General features: G+C 40.6%; 1 protein-coding gene across 1 annotated transcript in view; it reads right to left on the reverse strand.

The window, feature by feature from the left end:
* Nucleotides 1-343: 343 nt before the first annotated feature.
* Nucleotides 344-19786, reverse strand: part of dchs1b (dachsous cadherin-related 1b) — a 103313-nt gene continuing 83870 nt past the window's right edge. The window contains exons 8-20 of the mRNA XM_055208463.2: nt 19567-19724; nt 15670-16519; nt 13358-13597; nt 12346-12471; nt 12046-12255; nt 9175-10041; nt 8894-9007; nt 8587-8798; nt 8352-8503; nt 6881-7011; nt 6349-6635; nt 4361-4502; nt 344-4271 (exon numbers count right to left, since the gene is read on the reverse strand). Of these exons, the coding sequence (XP_055064438.2) occupies nt 1663-4271; nt 4361-4502; nt 6349-6635; nt 6881-7011; nt 8352-8503; nt 8587-8798; nt 8894-9007; nt 9175-10041; nt 12046-12255; nt 12346-12471; nt 13358-13597; nt 15670-16519; nt 19567-19724 (6098 nt within the window). The 3' untranslated portion in view covers nt 344-1662. The remainder of the gene's footprint in view (nt 4272-4360; nt 4503-6348; nt 6636-6880; nt 7012-8351; nt 8504-8586; nt 8799-8893; nt 9008-9174; nt 10042-12045; nt 12256-12345; nt 12472-13357; nt 13598-15669; nt 16520-19566; nt 19725-19786) is intronic.

Below are 19786 nucleotides of genomic sequence, written 5' to 3' on the forward strand. Positions count from 1 at the left end.
GATCTGGTTCATTCATATGATGCATGATTATCTATATATATTGCGATGAAGAAATTCAATTTGTTTGCTTGCGTTTATCCACGTCTGCAATTGATTTAGGAATGAGCACACATTGTCTTTAGATATACTAAGCCTGAGGGCCTAAGTAGCTCCAGCACAGGTCTTTGGAAACATACTGTACGCTTTCAAATTGCTTTTTAATGAAGGACAAATTTGACTCTGACCCTATCATTTTCATTTCTCCAACAAGCCGGATGATTGGCCTTTAGCTACAGTTCAGTTGCTTTTCGAATCCCTAGCCAGGTTTCAATAAGCTTGGAGGAAACACAGGAGAAGACTCAGGTTTGACCAAAGAAACCAGTAGGAATTTAATATCGGATTTAAACATACGTACAGATGATTTAAACTGTATTGCTGCCAGATTGTAAGCAGCCATCTGCAAATTGATGCTTTCCAGACTGCGAGGCAACAAAATGTCAAGTTTTAATATTAATTGACTTTGAAAATGTCAGGTGCCTCATTTCCTTGCATCTGGGTGTTAAACACGGACCGGTTACACTTGAGGCAATGGTGGTATCAGGCATGCACCAGAGGTAGCAAAATAGCGCTGGTTTCGTCCAAATGCTCAAATCCACAGAGGCAGGGCACTTTAAAAGTTTTTTCTTTCAAAGTCCAGAGCAAAGGTTCCTGATGAATCAACCTGGAAGGTAACCTGGAGTCCGGATGATGAGAAAGTTCAGTTATGCGGACAATACAGCATTGTTTTATTACCATCATTGAAAGCAGCATAAAACAGTGTGAACGAGCTGCTCTGTCTTATTGGCATTTTGAAAGAAACTCAATCACAAACAAGTCTTTCAGGTTTCAATTTCTCAAGCAACCTCCATGAGCCTGAAACAGTCTGGCCCTTTCTATAATAAATTAGGGAAGATGCCGAAAAGCGTAGTTAAAAGGGCAGGCGGCGCGAAGACTTCAAAAGGTTTATAATACAAAATTGGAAAGATTCAATACTTTCAGGCTCTCTTTTTTATAAATAATCAAATACAACATTTTTCACTCATTCACAAGTGTCACAAATTTCACAATCGCACAGTATGGTGATCCTAGACACTATACAATGATAATACACATTGTGGCTATCATACATATAAATATACATATAAAAAATGTCACCTCTTCACTCATACACTGACAAAACAAATGGCATTTCCACAATCAGAAATTAAACCTGCATAAAAAATATATAAATGAAAGTATCATCGATTAAAAAAAAAGAAAACATCTCCCAGTCATATATCAAACATACATAATTACATCAGTTCTCAATGCTGTCCATAAAGTATGAGGATAGCAGCTATCTTGAATGGATTGAACGTAACACTGGAAAGATTTCAAGCTGTCGTCGGTATAAAAAGGAGCAGATATGTTTTGCCTTCCTGAGCCAGCCAGGTTGACAAAACAAAGCGACACAACAAGTCTTCACATCAACACTACGGTGGCTCTGATGAAGGGTAACGTCATAACTAAACCGCATAACGCTTTTACCCTTTCAGTTACCAGACACCTGCGTCACCATCATGGCTGAGCGACTGGTTTTCATGCTGCCGTTTTAAGTAATATGTCTTATCAAAAGACAAAAAATGGCCTCTATAAAATGAAGCATTAAATCCTCATCTCAGCTTCGTTACTGTTTTCCAGTGAGTGTTCGGTGGTGCTGATGATGGAAGCTGAGGGACCTTGAGTGACACCAAAGGGGGAAACTGCTGGAGATCTTGCTGCAAGTGGGGACAGTGAAGGGGAGAAACTAGGAGACATGGCTGCAGAGGAGATAGAGCCTTCGTGGCTAATGGGTGAACGTTTTAGGGATGCTAAGTGGTGGAACGTCCGTGACATAGCTGGTTTAGGCGGGACAGATTTGGCTCCCGGATGAGCCACTGAGGTTATGAGGGGTGGTGGGTCGATTCTTGGCTTGGGGTCTGTTTTAATTTTGGGTTGAAAGGGTCGACGTGGGTTGTTGGGCGGTAGGGTCTCATCCTTAAGTCTGGCAATCTCTGTAAAGACACTTGCTAAAGGTTGGAACTGAGGGCACCAGTTGAGAAGGTAGTCCCAGTTGTAGCTGCCTCGCAGTTCCTCATCACTTGCCACTATGGCTGTAAGGGAGCCATCAACTGATGGCTTGCCGTCCTCAGGGAAAGCATAGTCTTTTGGATGGGATATGTTCAACCCTCTACCTACTCCAAGGTAGCCTCCACCTTCATCTCTGTAGACTGGAAGCTGACCAGAAAGTAGGGTACCACTGAGACTTCCCAGTTTCTTACTTTTGAACCACTGGCTTGCATCAAGTGGCCCAGGTTCACAAGAGATGTCCGAGAGTTGATCTGCATCCTGTTGGATGCCTGAGTCAGGACCCCGGGCGGCGATATGTTCTTGCATTGAGGACGTGATGCTGGCCACTCTTGGGTATTCGTTGATCATGCGGATTTCATCGTCTTCTGCTGCTTCGGCAGATCCTCGTCCACTGGAGTGAGAGGGATCAAGGGAACCTCCTCGCATGTAAGTGCCACCTGTTCCTTCCTCCACACCTGCGTATCCAGGAAGGGTCTGATGATAGATCCGGTCTCCCCCTGTGGGTTTAGACTCATCCAATTTCTGCAAAGCTGTGTCTGAAGACTCAGTCCTATTTCCAGTGTCCTGGCCTTTCTTCTTGCGCCTTGCTCTTACTAGATAAAGAGTCACTGCAATTATCACTAATAAGACAATGACTCCAAGAGAGGCAGCAATTATGCTTACGAGTAGAATATTAAGGTCAGTCGCAAGACCAAATGATGTGTTGGTAATGTCAATGGTTAGTTGAGCAGTAGTGACTCTTGAGTTATCAAGAGGGCTGTGGGCATTAATGTCCATAGTCATTAGGCGGGTTTCTCTCTTTAAGCGACTTCCACCGCTTGAGCTGCTGGAGCCGTCCATCTTAAGGTAGATCACACCAGTGGTCTTATTCACATCAAAGTAAGGTGAGACATTGGGAAAGGAGTAGAGTACAATCCCATCCACCCCCTTATCCACATCACTGGCCTGAACTTCACCAATGCTCTGACCTTTTTTGGCTCCCTCTGGTACTTCAAAGGAGAAGTCTGAAGAGGTAAAAACTGGGTCATATTCATCTTCTCCTGTAACGTAAACTTGCACTGTGACGGTAGCCGAATTGTTGCCTGCATCCACAGCCGAAGCGATGAAGTTAAATGAGTTCGCATTCTCAAAATCAAAGGTCTGCCTGGTACGAACTTCTCCCGAGTTCTGATCGATTATGAAAAAATCTTTCTCCAGCCTAGAGTGGTCCAAAATATAATACTTAAGCTGTCCATAAACACCAGTGTCATAATCAATGGCGTGTAACACAGTCACAACAGAGTTGGGCGGCTGGTTCTCACGGATACTGGCAGTTAAAGTAGCAATAGGAAAAAAAGGTCTGTTGTCATTGATATCCTTCACCTCCACGCTAATAGGAGCCAGAGCAAAATGACCATGGCCATCTGAGGCTTGTACTATAACCACATGGGAAGTCCGACTTTCCCTGTCCAGCGGCCTTTGAAGCCTCAACGCCCCACTCCACTGATCAACCGAGAACAATTTCATCTCATCCCCAGAGCTAATGCTATACTGGACCGCTGCGTACGGAGCTGAATCAGGATCAGTTGCAGTCACACGTAATATTTCAGTACCAGCAGCTGCCCCTTCACTCAAAGCCACTGCGTACTCAGCTCTACCAAAGACAGGAGGATTGTCATTCACATCAGTGATTGTAATGATAGCCGGTACACTCGAACTGCGTTGGGGGACGCCGCGATCCGAAACTGCGATGGTGAGGTTATAGTGTGACAACGCCTCAAAATCCAGCCCCTCCGCCAGGATCAGGGTTCCAACCGTCTGAAAACCATGACCTTCTATAAAACGAACACTACTTTCAATCTGGAAAGCATTTCCGACATTCCCACTAGCGATTGCAAAATCAAACCCAGAGTTTTCCTGAGATAGGTCTCCATCTACTGCTTCCAAGGTTAGAATTGTGGCTCCAGGAAGCTGGTCCTCGGGTACCGTGGCTCTGTACTCCAGCTGGTGAAATATGGGGGCATTATCATTGACGTCTATAAGTTGGATCTGGACTGTAGCAGAAGATGACAAAGGTGGAGTCCCGGCATCATGAGCTTCGATAACTACACTCACAGATGGCTGCTCAGGGTCAAACTCTGCTTTTTGTCTAAGGAAAAGTGTACCTGTAACAACATAAAAAGTATAATTATTCAACTATAAAGTAAATAAAGTTTCACATATGAAAAGTTTAGCTTGAACATCAGCCGCATACCATTTTTAGGATCAACGTAAAACCCCTCCCTCGTTGATGACAGCATTCGGTAAGTGACCTTTCCGTTTTCTCCTGAATCTCGATCAGTGGCTGTTACTGTGATTACCGGACTGCCTGCTGGAGAATGTTCTGGAAGTGTTACCTGGAAAACAAAAATAAACCGGATTACATTTTCTCTATCCTCACCAAAGTCTGAGAAGTAAATTAATTTACACTTTATTCTGTGAATAAATGCATACACATGTATCCAGAGATTACTTAACAGTGGCGGCCGGTGACTTCTTTTTTCGAGGGCGCTCGATGCGAAGTTCACCACGACATGTATGTAGCCCGTCATGTGTGTGGTTCCTTAATTCAAAATATGTGTTCTGTGCATCGAGTGCATGTATGTGCATCATGTGTCTTGTCAAAATAAGTGCCTGCTGCGGATAAGCGTCTAAAGGGTTTATGATAAAAGAGACGCTCGCGTTTGCCAGATACTCGCATAATCTCATGCGTAATCAGAGTTTACTGTTTTACAAGGGAGTGTCTTGCGTGTATTTTGTGAACGTGAGCGTCTCTTTTATCATAAACGGTTTTGACGTGTGTGCAGCAGGCACTTATTTTGACAAAACACGTGATGCACATGATTTACAAGATGTAACAAACACATATTTTGAAAACACAAGCAACACACATGACACTCCGAACACTTATTTTGAATTAGCGCCCCTCGGATGAGCAGTTATTTAACCAAACTTAATCCAAGGTGGTAAAATCCTTACCCACACATACGACAAATTAAAGGAATAGTCTTCTCATTTTCAATATTAAAATATGTTATTACCTTAACTAAGAATTGTTGATACATCCCTCTATCATCTGTGTGCGTGCACGTAAGCGCTGGAGCGCGCTGCGACGCTTCAATAGCATTTAGCTTAGCCCCATTCTTTCAATGCTACCATTTAGAGATAAAGTTAGAAGTGACCAAACACATCAACGTTTTTCCTATTTAAGACGAGTAGTTATACGAGCAAGTTTGGTGGTACAAAATAAAACGTAGCGCTTTTCTAAGCGGATTTAAAAGAGGAAATATATTTTATGGCGTAATAGCACTTTTGGGAGTACTTCGACTCGCCTGAAAAGTCTGCTCCCCTTCTCACTCTCATAATGGGAGAGGGAGGGTGTTACTGTGCCCAGTCGAAGTACTCCCAAAAGTGCTATTACACCATAAAATATAGTTCCTCTTTTAATTCCGCTTAGAAAAGCGCTACGTTTTATTTTGTACCACCAAACTTGCTCGTATAACTACTCGTCTTAAATAGGAAAAACGTTGATGTGTTTGGTCACTTCTAACTTTATCTCTAAATGGTAGCATTGAAATAATGGGGCTAAGCTAAATGCTATCGAAGCCTCGCAGCGCGCTCCAGCGCTTACGTGCACGCACACAGATGATAGAGGGATGTATCAACAATTTTTAGTTAAGGTAATAACATATTTTAATATTGAAAATGAGTAGACTATTCCTTCAACACAAAGTTAAACTAATAGGAATAGTTCACCAAAAAAAATCTCATCATTTACATTAATTTCTTATTTCTTTTGAGCAATTTTGAGTAATGTTTGGAAAAAAAACATGTTTGAGCACCACTGACTTCCATAGTAGTATTTTTTCCTGCTATGGAAGTAAATGGTGCCTCTGTTTCCTGCTTCATTACAAACATCTTCCTTTGTGTTCAGCAGAACACAAATGTATACAGATTTGTAACAACATTATTTAGGATGAGTAAATGTTAACAAAATTTTCATTTTTGGTTAAACTATCCCTTTTAGAGCACACTGCAACCAATAAACCTTCATCCGTCCCTTTAAAATACAACACCGATGACATCACCCCCACTTCTGCCTCAAGTTTCCAGTGTTAAAGTTATAAAATGTATCATCAAAGCATACAGATAAGAATGTTTACACAGTTTAGACAGTTACAACGCTAGAAAAGTTAAAGTCACCTGGTACAGATCTTGTGTAAAAGTAGGTGCGTTGTCATTTATATCCCCCACCAGCACGGTTAGATTGGCTTCACTCTGGTGCTTTGAATCTGAAGCTCGAATAGTCAGCGTATACCACGTCCTCTCCTCAAAGTCCAGCGGTGCTATCAAAGAAACACGGCCGTTGTAGCGGTGGATATCGAATTTTCCTTGCGATGACGCATCCAACTTCAAAGAATAGGACAGCACTGGGCCAGAATCCACATCATTTCCAGTAACCAGTGTGATTTCAGTCCCGACAAGAGAGTCTGGAAAAGAGAAGGGAAAGGGAGACACAGCATTTAGTCGGTGAACAAAACAACAAGCAGAGCAAGAAAAGTGACTGACAGCTGTTCCAGACTGGTATAATACTGGCCATGGGTTCAAATCCCAACACATACAGTACAGTATATTGATAAAATACATTGTAAGTATCTGCCGAATGTATGCATTTTTTATTTTAATACATAAATGAATACAAGACTATGAGTTAAATGTCAAGTATATCACTCACTTTCTGGCACCCTAACTTCCCGTGGTATTGGGATAGTGGGACTGTTGTCATTGAGGTCCACAATGATCACTGTGATGGTGGCAGTGCCTACTAGCTTGGGGCTTCCACGATCTGTGGCTTTTATCACCAGCCTGGTGCAAATTGAGAAAAGATCTGAGGTCATAAAGTCAACATTTTCTCACATACGGGTGATTCTTGTGAAATTAGACTTATGAGGTGTCATGAAACATTTTGCTAAAAAAGTAAATGCAAAGAGTATCAAAATAAAAGCATACAGTTACAAACATCTCTTCATGTACTATTTTGCACATGATTTCAAATGACATCATACAAACCAATTTTGTTGTTTTTCCACATTTAAGGGGAAAATTTTCATTACAGCAACGTGTCCATGACTGGATTTTGGTTCTTTGACATGGAAATATTTATAATTAAAAAATCTAAAAAATAAAACGCTTCAGTGCATGTTGTACTATAAACATTTACAGTAAAGAAACATGTGGTATTTGATGATCATTGGTAAATGTAGAGACAATAATAAGGAATATAAATGTGTCCAAGACCAATTTTATCATCCTCCGCAACAATTTTCAATCATTGTCTAAGCCCTCAAGGAACTAACATTTTCAAAAAAAATTGTTGGAAGGGACGTAATTGACTGTGACACTCAAGATGGCTACCAGGTAAGCAGTTCTTATTTGTTCTCTCCAGATAAAAGTTGAAATTTTGTTTGTCATAGTACCTAGACAACTTTTTAGTTCTCATTACCGAAACATGAGTTTGTAAATGCATATATTTAATGTAATATCATGTTGCGGTAATGATACTTTTTGATAATGATAATCTAAAAAATGTAAATAATTCTATTGGAAAAAAATGTAAATCCTCTAAAAATAATGGTTATAGTAAGTTCAGACCTTAATCTTATATGTGCAACAAATAAAAATTAAAATTTGCTTCAAGGGCTTTTTAAAATATCTGATGTTGGACACCTTCTAAGTCTGGATTTCATGAGAATCACCCATACATCATGTGAGCAATTTTACTGTTGAGTGTCTTAGCAAATATGAAATCATCGTTCACTCAGACATTCTGCTCAACATCTTTTGTGTTTCAACGAAATAAAAACAGCGAATTGGAACAACATGAGGGTTTGCAAATTAAGACAGAATGTTCATTTTTTTCTTTTGAATGAACTGTCTCTTTAACCGTATTTGGTATGGAGAGCAAAAACATGTAATTTCTGATATAAAAAATGCACTCGTACAACCCCGAAAACACATACAGTCCTAAAAATGTAGTAAATTAAAAGCACACAGCATGAGAGAGTTCAGGGGAACCTTAACAGAATGCATACACGATCAAAGTAACACTAAGTCTGGAATGAAACGTTACATTCCACAAAACAGAGGAAATAAAAGACCTGCAGTGCGATGACATCACCTCTCAATACACACAGATCAACACTCACTTTGCCTGCGTCCAGATTTCTCGGTCCATGATGGCTGCTGTGGTGATGCTGCCGGTCACGGGGTCAATCTTAAACAGGCCGCTTTGACTCGAAGACTCGATGCTGTAGGTCACCTGACCGTTCTGACCCTGGTCAACATCCTCTGCCACAACCTAACAGATACAGAAATCTTAGCATGCGGCTGCAGAATGAGCAGATTTAAGCATATGCAAAGCATTCACAGCTAAGCCCTTGCCTGAATGATGGGAAAGTCGTAGCCTTGTGCTTCGTGCATATACGCCACGTAGTTTTGCAGCTGGAATCGTGGAAGGTTGTCATTGACGTCCAGAAGGATCAGATTGACGGCCGTGAAGGAACTCGAGGACGTAGTTTCGGCTTTCACCACCAGGCGGAGTCTCGGAGTATCCTCAAAGTCCAATCCGTTGGAGCTCTGCACCCAGATTTCACCTAATATGAAAGCACAGTGATGCGGTGAAGTAGGCTTGCAATGAATGCAATTCATGCATCTTGTCAAAATCAAACCATTTGTACTGGTTTCTAACCTGTACTGGAGCTGATCCTAAAGGACTGGTATTTGTTTCCACTGAAGATGCTGTAAGTGATGCCGTCCCGGCTGCCGTCGGGATGCTGCGCCTGGGCCTGAGCAACAGCTGTGCCTGTTTGGAAAAATCCGAACATGTCAGCCACACTTACTCAAGCTGATGGATTGACTTGTGTTGAAATGAAACACAGCACTATTTAATGTACAGTTGTTTGCAGCGCTTTGAAATAAAGAAGCCACAACATTTAAAAATATGTCTTTCTTATAATTGACTATTTTTACCTTTAGCTGCATTCTCCTGGATATTAACATCTCTGGCACTTCGAGAAAACCGAATACCATTGTATTCTTGCTCCCTCACATAGATGATCACCACCCCTAGGGAAGACTGTGGAGGGCTGCCCTGGTCCATAGCCTCCACTATGAGCGTACGTTGAGTTTGGGTCAACGTCTGCAGCTTCTCCGTGGTCTGGATCTCCCCTGTTAAGGAATTAATAGCAAATCCTCGAACCGGCATAGCAAATCGGTAGAACACCGACCCGTTTGCTCCAAAGTCCTTATCTTCTGCTCTCATGGTGGCCACCACCTGATGCGTGGACACACTTCCACTGGACACGTTAATGATAAGTGGGTCTTGTATGAAGAAGGGGGCATTATCGTTGATATCCAAGATGGTAGCAGTCACCTGGGCCGTAGCGTTTCGGGGGGAAGCAGGTGAAAGGTCGATGGCATAAACGAGAAAGGTGTATGAAGATCTTTTCTCTCTGTCCAAAGGTGATGTGGTAGTGATTCGTCCGTTGTCTGGGTCTATCGCGAACGCGCCTTTGGCTTCTTGGCTTAGGAAGAACAAAATCTGACCGTTCTCTCCTTCATCCGCATCTGTGGCCGTCACATCCAGCACCACCGATCCAACAGCAGCATCCTCAGAGACGTCGATGGTGTAGCCACTGGTGCTAAATTTGGGATTGTTGTCGTTTACGTCAAGGACAGCGATCTCCACAGTGGCTGTGCTGCTTAGAGAGGGGCTACCATGATCCTGGGCTACCACCTCCAGAATATAACTGCTCTTTCTTTCACGGTCCAGAGGTCTGGAGGTAGACAAAGCTCCAGAGGAGGCATCAAGCTGGAAGTCACCGTCTGGGTCCCCAGCTATAGATGAGAAGCACATAGAGACATTATATATTTGAAAAGCTCTGCATACTAAATGCCACATATGTCAAAAATGAGATAATGATATTAACTGAATGGTCTTGGCACGTATTATACTTTTATCAAATACGTTTGATTCAAATTCGCATAATCCAGGCCTCAGGTTACTGGCCTCAGAAATACTGGTTTGTTGGCAGTAAGTGTCTGATAAAAAATTGTGAATTTACAAGCAAACATGTCAGACGCACATAGAGATTTTGCATCTGAGCTCTTCATTTGTTAATAATGAAGTGGGAAGTACAATTTCAACCAGTCATTTGGCAAAGTTAGCAGTAAACAGTAATGTGTCTCCACAACAGATATTGGAAGTTAATAACTTAACCCTTTCAACGCCATTGATGAGTTATCTCGTCAATTAAGAGAAAACATTTGCATAAAAACGTGTTCCTGATGAATTTTTATGTTAATCTGCAATACCGTGATTATCCACTAGATTATCCACTAGATTATTTACTTACCCAATTTATTAAAAAATTGAAGCCAAAACTTTATTGACTAATTTTAAACTCTGTGTATGTTTTTATAATCGTTCTTAATCTGATCTCTAACAAAATTCCTTCACAAAAATGCAATTATTTCAGCTTTTTGCTAAAAAATAATTTTTAAAGAAAAATACCCATATTTAAAGGAACAGTATGTAAGGAATTTATATCAATTAATCATAAAATGTCCGTGATATGTCACTAGACATTAAGAAATCATTTTCATTTCAAATACTTATATCACTGACAACAGTGGTTTGGCCAGGATTTTGTCATTTAAAAAGTGGAGTTGCAGCCCTCAACTGATGTTTATGTTGTCATTTTGTGTATTGGCCACCAGTTGTATGATTGCAGTACCAGTTTTAGCCACTAGTTTTGTTATTGCAATACCAGTTTTGGCCACAATCCTACATACTGTTCCTTTAAGAGTTTATAAGCAGAGAAAAAAAATATAGAAAGTAAGAAACGTTTTTTTCCCCGTTTTGTTTGTTTGTTTGTTTGTTTATTGTTTGTTTGAAAGCATAGGGTCTTTTCTTTCATTTGATATATTTGTATGTTTATATATTTTTATATAAAAATTCCTGGAAGTCATTTTTTGATACTTTTGTGAAAATCACAAAAAATGCTGGCGGGCAACTTTTCAAAAACTGGCTGGCGGGGAATGAGTTAAAACTATGTATCTTTAAACTCTGTCCCAAATCAGACAGTTAAATAGTATTTTTACATTTTATTAAATTTAAATACATTTTCACTAAATAGTTTAACAAAATTGTAAAAATTGCCAAGTGTATTTAAAGGTGCAGTGTGTAAAATGTAGCGGCATCTAGTGGTGAGGTTGTGAATTACAACCAACGCTGAATCCACTGCTCACCTCTCATTTTTAAAACACATAAAGAAACTACGGTAGCCGCCACATCACAACCATGTCATCGTCGAAGACAACTTATTAAAAAATGTTGGGCTTCTGTAGAAACTTGGCGGCACAAAATGGCGACTTCCATTTAAGGGGACCATCGTGTATGTAGAAAAAAAAGTCTCCTTCTAAGGTAATAAACACATAACGGTTTATTATGAAAGGTCTTTATACACCCCTGATAATATAGTTTTGAATATTATTTTGCATTTCTGTCAAGAGATCCTTCTTAAAATTACACACTGCACCTTTAACTAAAATAATGTGAATATTATAGTTTGTTATTATAGATTATTATGTATAGTTGAATATTTTAAATCAGGCTCTTAACTCACACTTTAGGCAAATTTACTTCTGATAAAATTTTAAGAAAGGTAAAATAGTGTTGTTTTTTTTTTGTAAAGACATCAGTCATAACTTGCACACAATAAATATTGATGCAAAAATATTAAATTCTTATAATTATCTGTTTTCAAAATGTCAAAAAATGTAAATGTTTAAACAATAAATCAATGTGGAAGAAAAAGAAAAACAGACTAATAATCCCACCAGTGATCTTATATTCCAGTCTGCCCTTTTCTCCAGTATCCTGGTCAGTGGCTTTGAGGGCGAACAGCTCCACTGGCTCCTGGTTTTCGGGCACCTCTATACTGTAATGTTCCCTTCCAAAAGCAGGAGCGTTATCATTCTCATCCTGCACTGTAATGTGCACTTTAGCCTTGGCAAAGTTAGGAGGTATCCCAGCATCCTTTGCATACACTGACAAAAGGAAAGCCAGGTTTAGTATCTATTTTGATTACCTGTATTCACATCATAGTTTTCAGCCACAATCCTGCTGTGATTCGGTACCTGTTATAGTGTAATGGTCCTGGAGTTCCCTGTCCAGGACCTGAGTGACAGATATGACACCCGTCTCTGGATTAATTGTGAATCCGTCCTCGGTCACACCACCGTAGGTCACCAAACCATTAGTGCCTGCAAGAGTAAAAATAGAGAAATAAATGAAGAGCTCAAATGCAATTTTTTGTAAATGAGCATTTTTTAATCAGACTTATGCTTCAGTGATTTTATTTTAATTGCAATGAAAAGGTTATTAGGTTATGCTAAAAAGGGTCAATATCCTAATATATTTATATTTAATATATCTTGCACGGCGATGTACGCACGCCTTCATTCAATTGTTCTTTCACTTAAAGGACTTCTTGTGGCATTTAATGGATTCTGCCAACAAACTGATATTATCTCATATTATCTCATTTTTGTTTGAGGTGTCGTTTAGCAGCTTTTGCATCTGCGCTCTTACGTACGTAGTACGTAGTGTGTTAATAGCTATTCTGAACAATCCTATTTTCTGAATACTGAAACTGGTATTTATGAACAACCTGATTTTGTTTAAAACAGAAGACATGGTGCCATAAAACGGTTAAGATTCAAATCTTTTCATCTTGGATTTAACACCTGTTTCATTGTAGGCAACTCATCCGATTCAACAGCTGAGTCATGGTTTGCACAACTGTGGACCAAGGACATGCGGATGCCAGATTGCGTGCAAAGTCAGCGAGCTTTGGCATGAGCACCTGGGAACTCAATTAATGGTTCCTGGAGAATGACTTTACAATCTCTCTCTCATACTTTCTCACTCAGCCCAAAAGGCCAAGAATGAGTCCTATAAAGGTCCCTCCACAGGAAGTGTTAAAACCCTCACCATAACACAACATCGTTGCTTTATCCAGATGGCAAGGTTTTCAGACAAAGGTCATAAACATTGCATGTTTGAAATCCCCTGAAATGTAAACTATTTTTAGCAGTAAAAACACATTTAACATGTCAACTATTACATCAAATAATCAAAATCACTCACCGTGATCGCGGTCCGTGGCTGAAACCTTGAGTATGGATGTTCCCGCTGGTTGGTTCTCCCTGATTTTGGCTTCAAACTCACTGCTTTCAAAGTGTGGAGCTTCATCATTTACATCAATCACCTGGATAGACAGCACCTGAGTGGTTGAATGTTGGGGTATCCCATGATCCTCTGCAACAATGGTGAGATTGTAACTCTCCTGTTCCTCGCGATCCAGAGGCTTCAGGATGGAAAGAGAGCCTGAAAAAACAGAAGAGAAAACATCCGCTGCATGAGGAGTTCACAGCATGACCTTGTACTCAGCTGTGGCTGAAGATGTATGGCTGGGGTCACAGAGCTGTGCTATAGGAACTGTTTAAAAGTTTAACTGTGAAAAAATAATTAAAAAAAAAATATTTTCCCCCGGCTGTCAACTTTCAGAAAGTACAGCTTTGCACATAAAGAGGTCATATTAGTAACAAACAGTGGTGGCTGGTGACTGCTCTTCCGAGGGGCGCAAATTCAAAATATGTGTTCGGAGTGACGTCTGTTCCTCGTGTTTTTAAAATATTTGTTTGTTACAATATGTGAACCATGTGCATCACGTGTCTTGTCAAAATAAGTGCCTGCTGCACACGCGTCAAAACCGTTTATAATAAAAGAGACGCTCACGTTCACAAAATACACGCAAGACACTCCCTTAACAGTAAACTCTGATTACGCATGAGATTATGCGAGTATCTGGCAACTGCGAGCGTCTCTTTTATCATAAACCCTTTAGACGCATCTGCAGCAGGCACTTATTTTGACAAGACACGTGTTGCACATATGTTCACTTGAAACGCCGAACACATATTTTGAAATGACGAACCACACACATGACGGGCTACATACATGTTGTGACGAGCTTTGCATCGTGCGCCCTCGAAAAAAGAATTCACTGGCTGCCACTGCTACCAAATGTATTGTACTAATGGTACATATCAGGACCTTTTTAAGGGCCACCAGCTCGGATAGGGGTACACATTTTGACCATGTTGTAATAAATGTAATGAGTGACCAACTGTGCTATGAGATTAAATACTGTATGAGATGCTATTATTTTCACCGTGTCTCTTCAGAAAATGTGTTTCACAGATAAACAGTGTCTCAAGATCCCAAATGAATATGCATATTTATTCAAAGACAAAACAGTGTTATGGGAGTACCATGGTCACGGTATAAAATAGTAAGTACCCAAGTTTTACATCATGTTATGTGTATGGTTTAAACATACAGTACAAGGCTAATTCAACATTAGTGGTCCCCTGTTAATATGCAACTCCAAATGTGAAGATTTAACTTGTGCAACATACAATTCCAACACATTATCCAAAGCTCATGTTGTAATTCATGTTTGTTTTATTCCTTCTGTTTTCCTCTTTAGTTTAACTCAACCATTCTTTCTAGAAGATACATTTTGTTGATTGAATGTTATGATAATCCATTTTTGAACCTTTCCAGCTATACCCCTCTGCATTGCTGTCATAAACAGGAGCCAGACCGAGGGTCTGTCAGGATAAACACACCCCTGTGGTTGATACGGCATCTCAAATGCTTGCTAACTGCGAAACGGTGTGTTTGTGAGAAGTCCAAACTGTGTGTGCGGCCCCTTTTTATTTATAGTCCACCTAACACAGTAACTTTAAACACATCATTGAGATGTTTAAGGTTGCTTCTGTTTCAGACTACAGTAGCTCTGGTTTTGTGCTTTAACTGGTTGAGAGGTCTAAAGATGGATGTTATGACTTACTTTCCAGAGTCTGGATAGTATCATCACATTGCCGCATGCTGTGACATTAACTTGCGTTTTTTACCAAACTCAAGTGATGGAGTTACAAGAGGAACCACAGGTTTTTCCAAAGGAAGCTTTGAGGTTCTCCAAATGTGATCGGAGGAAACTCAAATCGTGCCTCTCAAGTATTTATGTATTTGTACAGTGTTTGATTTAAAACAGAAATTAAATCGTTAACCTACATCATAAACCCTTCGACAGTACTGGAAGAAAAGCCGTATGCAGCTGTTCAGTCAATTAGTAGCCTTTGTCTTTTAAATCTCATTTTGGTTGAGCCATACATTGTCATATTCTTGGATAATAGGGAAATTTCACGCTAATGCCTATTTCCAGCTTCAAATCAAAGAGGTTGTGGCCAAAATTAAATGGCGCTCCCATGAATAAAACCTTCAAGGGAATCAAGCGTTCCTGCTAAATTACTTTAGGCTTTAGACGAACAGCCTATAAAGCAACGTGGTGCGAGAAGATTTTACATAAAGAGCGAAGCAATGATTCTTACCACTGCTGGGACTGAGGCTGAATCGTCCCGCGGCATTGCCTGATTGGATCCTGTAGGACACTCGTCCATTTTCGCCCTGGTCTGCATCCCGGGCCATGACGTAGAGTAGCACAAAACCCACCGGCTGGTCCTCCATCACACTAACAGCTGTGGGGGAGCTGAAGATGGGAGCGTTGTCATTCTCATCGGTAACAAACACCCGTGCCGTCACAGATCCCCAGAGCCTTTGATTCGGGTCCACGGCTGAATCCGTGGCATGCACCACCAGGAAGAGGCTGGGGGTCACTTCATGATCCAGCTCTCGGCCCAACTTCAAGACTCCAGTGATAGGGTCAAGGCGAAAAAGATCTGGGTTATCCGGCCAACGTTGTTGGATAGAATAGCGTATTTCACTATTGGGACCACTGCCATCTTTATCAGTCGCTTGGAAGGTGTAAACAGAGGAACCTGCTCGTATGTTCTCAGGAATGACGATAGTGACCGGGTCTTCTGGAAAATGCGGTGCGTGGTCGTTACTATCCTGCACGTTGATTTCCAAATTCACCATGTGACTGCTCGGAAACGCCTTTGAGAAGTCATCTACCTCGATCTGCAAACTATACCGTGACCCCTTCTCATAATCCAGCTCTCTGGCCAAGTACACATCTCCTGTGAGACGGTCAACCATAAAAGTGCTATCATGGTCTGTCCCGCCCACAACCAGGTAGGTCACCTGATCACCGACAGTTACTTCACGTTGGTCGTGGGACCTTACTGAACCAATCACAGAGCCTGGCTTGGCTCCCTCCACTGAATTGAGGGTCATAGTTAGGGTGTTGGGTTTTGGAGGGGTCCTTGTGGAGCCAATAACCTGTAGATGTATACAAAGAAAGATTTTTATATTAAAAGAACATCCAGAATTATGATAAGTTTCTAAGTTAAGAACAGGGTTCCCACACCTTAGTTAACTTCAAATTCAAGGACCTTTCAGGGACTTTCCAGGTCCAACACCCTCAAATTCAAGGACTAAATGTGGGGACCTATTTCAAATAAGAGCAAGGTTACATCGTGTTACCTTTTAAGATGCATTGTTACAATTCCCTTTCAAGGGAACTCATGCTGCGTCACTGCGGTGACACTTTGGGGACGCCCCCATGGATAAGTGCGTCTTAATGTGTATATCAAATTCAACCAATGGTGAGGCTTAACGACAAAGACAGGGTGACGTGGGAGCCAGGAAGTATATCACTATCTGGAATATTGCCAAAGACGGCGTTACAGGGACGCAGGAAGTATGGCAAGGAAGACGCAGCATCTCGTTCCCTTCTCAGGGAACAACAGTTACATACTTAACCTGAGACGTTTTTTATCTGTCAAACACAACTGTGCAAAAAAGCATTTTGGTATGAATCAACATTCGCATACAGAAGATGTAAGCATTTAAAGCGAATAGTTTAGCACGTGTGCTTAAAAAGTCTAGAATTTTTTCCACCAGATTCACAAACTTTCAAGGATTTCAAAAACCTGTGGGAACCCTGTAAGAAACTTCCTAACCAAGTTTGTGTTCAATGTTGAATCAAATGTCTACAAATTAGAGACTTTACAGCCTGGATTTACAGACACAGTCACATTTTTTAAATATTCTGAGGGGACACATGGTAAACAAATGTGCCACAAAACCCAACACCAAGTACCAAAAACAGGAAAAAGAGTAAAAACAAACAAAAACATGGAATAAATACTAGGCTAAATCATTTATTAGTATCACTAACATTACAAATGACAGAATTTGGATCAAATATAATTTCAATGTCCTTGAAGTGGAGTTTTAAAATAATTTGTATTTGTCTTTTCATAGTGAAATTCCCATTAAAACAAACAACACAACACACTCATTCCGGGGAGTAGAAATGAAAACAACAGAGGGATTGCTGTTAATCCTTTTTTTAGGTCCCTGGACTTTTAAAGTGAGGCTGTTTTTACTTATATATCATCCTGATATTGTTATGGTGTGAGACTCTCTGATGTGAGAGTATCAGTTAGTGCTACTGTGTTATGGTACTGGCTTGCAGCGTTCCTTTTGATCATAGGGAACCACAGCTGGGTCTCATCAGAACCATCTGGGAACACTTGATTCAAAGGTGCATTTTCCTGCTCTCTCTCCCTTTCTCTCTCTCATCTTTCCTTTACAAAATCGAATTGCATACAAATGCTCTACAATTAGCATCCGACTCGCTTTTTGAAATCACATCTGTGAAACCACTAAAGATATTTCACTACCAAAAAAAAATCGGGTTTGCCAAATTCATTCTGTCGAGCTCAAACCATTTGGAATCATCTGGATACTACACTGGAAGGAAAAGGGAAGAACATTAACCTGTTGTCAAAAATATTAAGTGACATGTCTGATTCACGTCACACCCTACTCTGGGCTGGGATTGATAGGTGGTATTGAGTTACAAGAACGTTCTTTTGGAGCAGGAAGTGATCCTGGAAGTTTGGAGGTGCTTTGTTTAGATAGACATGAGCTGGCCTCCGGGTCACAACTCATTTCCCCGCTTGAATACTGAGACGACAGCTCATGGGACTGTAAGCTTGGTGGTGGTTTGACAGTGAAAGGTGGATTGTTCATTTGTCTAATAGCGATTTAAAGATGTGAAACTATTTCTGCAGGACTTTTTGACTGCGGCTGATCTAAAAAGAAAAAACGTTGCAGAGACGTAAAAGATTTTTCAAGGATAACCTTCAATTTAATGGTGCTTGCCAAGATGATATTTCTGTTGCACATTTTATTGCTCATACTTGATCTAAATCCCAACCATAAGAATCAAATTTTTTCCTCCACTTTTATAGACTTGAGTAGCTCAGTTGGTAGAGCAATGCGTTAGCAGCGCAAAAGGTTGTGAGATCGATCACACATACTGATAAAAATGTTTAGCTTGTAATGCACAGTAAGTCGCAATGGATAAAAGTGTCTGCCAAGGGCATAAATGTAATGTCATGACATGAATGCAACCTTAAATTGTGATCTTAATATATGTTAATACCTTTTTTATTAGATTAGACTATTATCTGGCAGAGAGCACTTGTTGCCCTGTTGTGTTGATTTTTTTTACTTACTGGTACTATAGACACTAATGGCGCTTTTCCATTGCATAGTACCCCACGGTTTGGTCTGGGTCAGCTCACCTCACTTTGACTTGGTTAGCTTTTCAATCGAGTTTAGTATCACTTCGGAGTGGGAGGAATTATAGGCGTGTCATTATATTTGCGCTGCCTACTGCTGTGACATCATACAAGTGAGAGCGTCGTTGTACATTCCCATACATTTATTTATTTCTCAGTCCGCCACAAAAATAAAATTTACAACCACAAATAGATGTTTGCACATCGCGTTTACCACTACCTCTGTCTCACATGGCAGTTTCTGTACAAACACCCGTGGCGTCGGTCGACGTGCTCCGCTGAGCCTCATTTAAGTTGCATTTTAGCATATACGAACGTGTGCATCGCGAATGTGCCGCCACAAACTGCAAGTCTGGAAAAAACTGTTATGGTGTTCCTGATTCATAAACTGTGGATGTCTTTTATCGCTAAAAGGGAGTTTGGGAAGTTACAGCAAAGCACAGATAACAACAGGTTTACTCGAGCATGAAGGTAAAGCTAATCTTTTACATTATAGCGATGACGCTGGTTGGAATGATTTTCTTAGACCAATCAGTGATCTACAGTGTTTTCACCAAGTTACGTTTATTTTTTAAAATAAATTAAAAGTTTTTTAATTTAGAGAGAGATTTTAAACCTGTATCAACTACATGAGAATCAAAGCTCAACACTGAATGGTAACCACTAAACCACAGCTCGGACAAACTTACCTTGCTTTCTGAAAGTGATTGCGATCATTTTGGACAGTCTCACCTGTATAACCAAAGCAGTAGAAGAGCTCTGAGATGGCGCTCCGCGGTCCGTGGCAGTCACGGTGAAGCTATATTCCGCCTTTTCCGCTCGTCTCAGGGGGGAAGAGGAGCGCAGCTCTCCAGTATTCGCGTTTAAGGAGAAACGTTCTGCTCTGGAGCCTAAACATGCAAGGACAAATGGAAGCATTAAAAGAGACAGATATAGTAGTATAGTTAACCGT

This window comes from Misgurnus anguillicaudatus, chromosome 12 (assembly GCF_027580225.2).
Source record: "Misgurnus anguillicaudatus chromosome 12, ASM2758022v2, whole genome shotgun sequence".
Lineage (NCBI taxonomy): Eukaryota > Metazoa > Chordata > Actinopteri > Cypriniformes > Cobitidae > Misgurnus > Misgurnus anguillicaudatus.